Genomic DNA, 6,000 nt, shown 5'->3' with positions numbered 1-6,000 from the left:
ATTACTGTTCTATTAGGGTGTGTAGCATATTATTATTATTGTCATTTATTTACTCATTAATCAGTAACATGTTAGGAAATGTATTCATTCATATTCAAGAAAAGTAGCACATACTCTTGAGAAACTTATTTGCTCTATAAGGTAAAATGATTAATCTATCAAAATTGATCCATGTTTTTGCAAACCAACTGACCAGTCATTTCAGCACTACTGTCCATTTTCGGGAGAAGGATAGACAAGATATCGCCAAGTGGGGAGAGAAGCTACATCACATTTGTCAACATTTCAGTAATTTTATTGCATAGTGAAACAATGAAAATCAACTTCAAACATTTTCCTCCAGTCACTTTAATTACAGTGCCCCCCCTCCCCTCACAAAACAAGCTTTACATAAAAACACAGACAAACTTTAAGAGATTAACATAGTTTCCAAACATTTAGGCAAAATCATGTTTTAACACAACCCAAAATAATATTCAGAGCATTAAAATAACACCCACACCTTTTAGAAAAGAAATAAGAGGCAACCTGTGTCTTGGATAAGAAGGCATATGCATACTTCCTGTTTACCCCAAGGACAATGTGCTGCAAAGAAAGAAATAATGGCACTACAATATAAATGAAGATGACTTTGTATTGCCATCAAAATGGCATTTCCCCAGTTAAGATTAAATATATATATAAAAAGGCATGACTTGCTAGAACCTTAAATGAGAACACAAACGTTGTAGTGTGCAACTCCTTTAGTCACATTTACCTCACACAGTATACACAACTTAGAGTACAGGGCTGTGGAAATAAGTACTTAGTGGGGTAACAGTTCTTGTGCAGCCTTATGATGTAAACACCCGGTAAATATGCATGCCCTTAAAGACCAATAGACCACATCATGCAAATATATTGCAAAAGGCAGCACATGATCAACCTGAGACTCAGAAATACAAAAACCCAAACACTGACCCAACAGACTGCCGTTCAAACAACCATAAAGCAGGTAGATGTGAGATCATTGCAGCATTTCTCAATTCAAGCTGACACACTTTATAACAAAGGCTGGTAAGTGTTCACCGATGAGGAGTTTCTCAACTTGGACAGAGTTATGTCAGTAAAGAATATAAATGGTATGCCAGTGTCTCCTAAATGGTAATTTGGGGGGCTGGTACATGTAGTAGTGCATCACGTCAGTGTATAATTCAGTTTTTCGAAAATTAAAAGGCCCTCACGGATCACTCTCTACAGTACTTGTGACAAGATAATAACAAGTCATCAGATTGCATTGAGGTCCTGGAGCCAACATGTGCTGGTAAATTCTTATTCCTTGCCTCCCTTTTCTTATTGAATGCACACATGGCTGCCCAACAGCCAGAGCAAGAAAAATAACCACAGTAGGATCTGTAAGAGTGCAATAAGCTGCCCCATTACCAAACATATTTACAATTACATAAAATAACAAAATACCCCAAAAGTTTTACAAGAATAGATCAACCCCACCTCTGGCCTGTAGGTTAACAGCTTTTTTTGGACAGGGTAGCTCAGTTTTTCAACACCTTAAGAATCAAGAGGAAGGTCAGAGATTGGGTGTTGTTTGGATAACTGTGATTATTAATGGTTCTTGAGCTCATTAGACAGCCAATCCAGTCCTTCATAGAGGCCATCTCCGGTGGTGGCGCAGGTTGCCTGGATATACCAGTGTCTGTTGCGTAGGGAGTGAAGACCCAACTTGTCTGTGACCTCTGCTGCGTTCATAGCATTCGGAAGGTCCTGCAAACAACAGAGAGTCAACATTGCAAGAATAGCCTGCGAATCCAACAGGCCAAGAGAAAAAATGTGCAAAACAACTAGTTGTGATATACCGTATGGTTTATATATTTTATCAAGTATTACTCACTTGTTTGTTGGCAAACACTAGCAGCACGGCATCGCGCAGCTCATCCTCTGCCAACATTCTTGCAAGTTCATCTCGGGCTTCCCCACTTCGCTCTCTATCATTGCTGTCCACAACAAAGATGAGACCTGTAATAAGAGCAAACAGAGAGCAAATGAGTGACGTGCATGTCTTAAATTCAAAGCCGTGGAAATATAGTGAATATTGGAAAAGAAAATACATTATAATGTGATGGATTTAAAGCAAATTAATGTTAGGTACAAAAGTCTTGATATAACTAAACATACCCTGTGTATTCTGGAAGTAATGACGCCACAACGGTCGAATTTTGTCCTGACCTCCGACATCCCATACCGTGAAACTGATGTTCTTATACTCCACTGTCTCTACATTGAAACCTGAAGGGTAGAAAAACCAATAATCACATTAAAAACAAATTCATCGTTCTCATTTAACACTCATAAGGTAAACTGGCTTTATAGAATAGTATTTTCTGTGTGATGAAAAACACACAGTCATAAAAGTCATGTAATAGGCCCAGGCAAGATATCATTATCTAACAATCTGACTTACCTATTGTGGGAATGGTAGTCACAATTTCTCCAAGTTTGAGCTTGTACAAAATTGTTGTCTTTCCAGCAGCGTCCAGACCCACCATGAGGATCCTCATCTCCTTCTTCCCAAACATTCTGTTAAAGAGATCTCCAAACACATTCCCCATGGCGACTGGTGATGAGAGTCTACTTTGGTGAAAATAAACCTGTGGAGAAACAACAGATCAATTCTTGAAATTAGAGTGCTATGGGAGAGGAACCATATCAACTTGATTATTAATCTATGGGGGGTTTAAGTTCCAAGTAAAAATCTATTCAGGAAAACTGGATGCTTATCATGCCACGTTCCTCTCATATGTAACTGTGAGCAATCATGTCTTCAAGAAGGTGGTATGATTACACCTGCTTGTGTGAAGATTCAATCAATAAAACACAATTTCCATTAATCTTGTGTTTAATTACATGGCTGATGTGAGGCGTCCATGTTTGTTTGGATTTCAGGCACCTTCTAATTGCCAGGTCGGGTTTGGGGCAACTTTCATTAAATTCCGTTTAGTCTGAAACTCTTAACTCGAATGTAAAAAAAATAATAATAACCGAGATGTACAAACGAAGATTACTAGCCCTTGAAAAAACTGGTTATTCGTGACAAACAACAGACATTAATGAGAGGACAAAATATCAATTTGATTTAACTGTGACCGAATCAGGAAGTGAAATACGGAGTGCTGAGGTGACAAGCCCTGTACAGTAGGACTAGCCGCCATCCTGTACCAAGATGTAAAGATAAACATGTTTCTCTTCCCAAGTTACATTAGATAGTAGGACCCCAACTATTTCGCAATTTACAAGCCAGGGTGGCTCGCTGGAGTATTTTTAACTTAGGTGCAATGCTAGAAGTGGTCCGACTACGTCAACAAACAACAGTGTTAGCTTGCTAAGGTGCAATGCTAATAGTCCTCCGACAAGTTCAGCTTGCTGGTAATTCATTGACTAACTACTGTCCAGTGCGTTAAGACTCTTAGTGCACGTTTTAATGCTAACTTAAAACAACAGAGACACAGACACGATTTGGGAGTAAAGACATACACGGCGAAATCAGATTCAGATTCAGATTCAGATACACCGGCTAACGTCAAGTCGAAGTTAGCTCGTAGCAGCAAGTCGCTGTTTTTCTATAGGAGTTCTGACTGTCGTGAACGCGGTCACAGAGACGATTTAGCCAGCAAACGCGTGGCTTTTTGTACAACTACATTCCGTGAAAATAGCGACGAATTTGCTCCATTTAAGTCTCTTTGACACTTACACTGTTGATACGTTTCCTTTCCTCTTCAAGGCGTTTCCTTCCTCAAGAAAATGGCGAAAATGTGACACGTCAGAGGTTCCGTTCCTGCATTACTTCCGTCATCATCAGGCTGGGAGACGTCGCCTCCTGTGGCCGAGGGGAGAACTACATGTACTCTTGATGGTCTGCATTACATTGCTTAATCGGTGTTTAATCATCCTATTTAGCATTCATAAACCGTGTTTAAAAAAGTGTTTATAATAAATTGTAATTGCTGCACACAGATATAGGGGCATGTATGGTGTTTATTAATGTATCTGTGAATAAATATGGCTCCTAGCATCCATAACCCGAGCATAAACAGTTAATTTCACGCATCTGAGGTCTAATGTGAATCTATTTCAGAGGTCCTGATATGAGCATGGAAACTCCATGTATAGTGTGGAATGATGATATGATGAATTATGCCCTGTCTGAGCACTGTCTAGATTGTAGATGATGTTTATAAAGAGGAACTGTTTTTTCCCTATAGTCTGTCATACTCCACAGTTTAAACTATTTTCAATCTGTAGAGTTATTTGTTTTCAAACTCAATTGAGACAGCAATTTCCACTTCTTTTAGATCTACTACCAGGTCATTAAGAAAAAGTCTAACTGCATTGTTGTTGGGCCAGTTAAATTTTAACCAGGGTCAACTATGCCCGCTACCCCCAGCAGAAACGGCAGCGGGAGGGGAGAAGGGTCTATAGTTGGTGATGGACCACACAGTGAAGGCTCATAATACTGTCTGACTCTGCAACCATAATTTGTGGTTTTGCCCTGCCAAATGCCTGAGAGATATTTTCACAGCAACTGCTGTCTTTTTATGTGTATGGAAGGTGTTTACTGAGTACCAACTATTTAGATTCTGGTAGACTCACACAACTGTCAGAGTTATTCAGCAAAATTATGTTGTAGAAGTATGACTATCAATTTTTCAATATACAACTGTTGCAGATTTGAAGTCAATGTTGCAGTCAAATATTGAACTCTTTCAAATCTAGCTGTCCTGCAACAACATACTCAGCATCTACAAATGACACTGGTCTCTGCCTCTTCTGTCTCTCTCTTTCTATTCTTTTTTCAGGTATTGTTTTAACCAAGACAACTTTATTAAAACAAGAGGAAGCAGATTTTCGAGCATATTGCCAACATATACTACAAATTGTTTCAGCTTAAAAAAACATGTAGCTTTAATAAAATTCTGTAACATATGGTTTTATCAAACCTTTTAAAAACCAATTATTAATAATAATTTCTCTTTCTTCATTCTAGAGGAAGTTGAATTGTGGAGACCACAGGATACATATGTTTTAATGGTTGGCACATTTGTCTTTCTGCACTTGTGTTTTGTCTGAAGAATGAAGGCCAGTACATACAGTCTGTTACCCATGATTAGTAGTTTGGAATTTAGTAAATTAAAGGTTCAGGTCCAAGTTTGTGTAGTTCCAACAAGTTTAGAGTGACATGTGCATAACAAAACATTTCACTCTCCCCACTGTACTGTAAGTATATTTTCTAAAATAGTGATATTTTATGCCATAGCGGATGCTTCTATTTATCATCTTAAAAATAAAGTTATGAAAGCAAAACCTGTTGTTCACCAGTTGCTACACGCTGGAACTGTTAAGTATTTTTATTTTTATGTGAGAAACTTTCCTTTTAAGTTCTACCACTGTCAGTTTGACCAAACTTAACCACCATACTACTTAAATTCCAGCAACAGCATAGACATAACCAAACAAGGGCTTGAAATTTGCAATGTTCTGTAATTCCTAATTGCAAAATATAACAACTCAGAACAAAGAAAGATTTTTTTTTCTTTATAAAGGCCAGTTTAGTAAGAGAAGAGGAAAAATATAGCAACAAACCTGTGTTTCATTTGGTTATCCACCAAAGAAGTTGGAGAAAAAAAAAGTAAAACCCTCCATTCTCCCCTTGCACAGGTAGAGCACAGGTGCAGGTGTTGAGGTGTGACAGCACAGATCAGAGCAAACATGTGCAATGAAACCTGTCAAAATGATATTTTATTACTGCTGTGTCTTCTGATGCACGCCTTAGCCAATTCACATAGCTAGACTCAGAGATTGTCCCTTTGTTGGAAAATTACACCTGCAGGCTGAAAACAATATCATCTGTGAACATCTGTTGTCTTTTAAGATGAAGATTTTGAATTCAAATTAGATATATGCAGCAGAAATAAAATAATACAACAGGTCATTTTAAAATAAAGAATC

The 6,000-nt window shown here is 38.0% G+C and overlaps 1 protein-coding gene across 1 annotated transcript; it reads right to left on the bottom strand.

Annotated features, from left to right (window-relative positions):
* Positions 1-328: 328 nt before the first annotated feature.
* Positions 329-3,879, bottom strand: arf1 (ADP-ribosylation factor 1). Its single transcript, XM_018676375.2, has 5 exons — positions 3,746-3,879; positions 2,459-2,645; positions 2,173-2,283; positions 1,889-2,013; positions 329-1,761 (listed from the first exon to the last, which is right to left on the bottom strand). Exons 2-5 carry the CDS (start codon positions 2,604-2,606, stop codon positions 1,603-1,605), a joined length of 543 nt encoding a protein of 180 aa, XP_018531891.1. The 5' UTR covers positions 2,607-2,645; positions 3,746-3,879; the 3' UTR covers positions 329-1,602.
* Between the last annotated feature and the right edge of the window lie 2,121 nt (positions 3,880-6,000).

This window comes from Lates calcarifer, linkage group LG4 (assembly GCF_001640805.2).
Source record: "Lates calcarifer isolate ASB-BC8 linkage group LG4, TLL_Latcal_v3, whole genome shotgun sequence".
Taxonomy (NCBI): Eukaryota; Metazoa; Chordata; class Actinopteri; family Centropomidae; genus Lates; species Lates calcarifer.
Note: the sequence above shows the minus strand (reverse complement) of the source record. Positions and strands in the feature narration are given on the sequence as shown.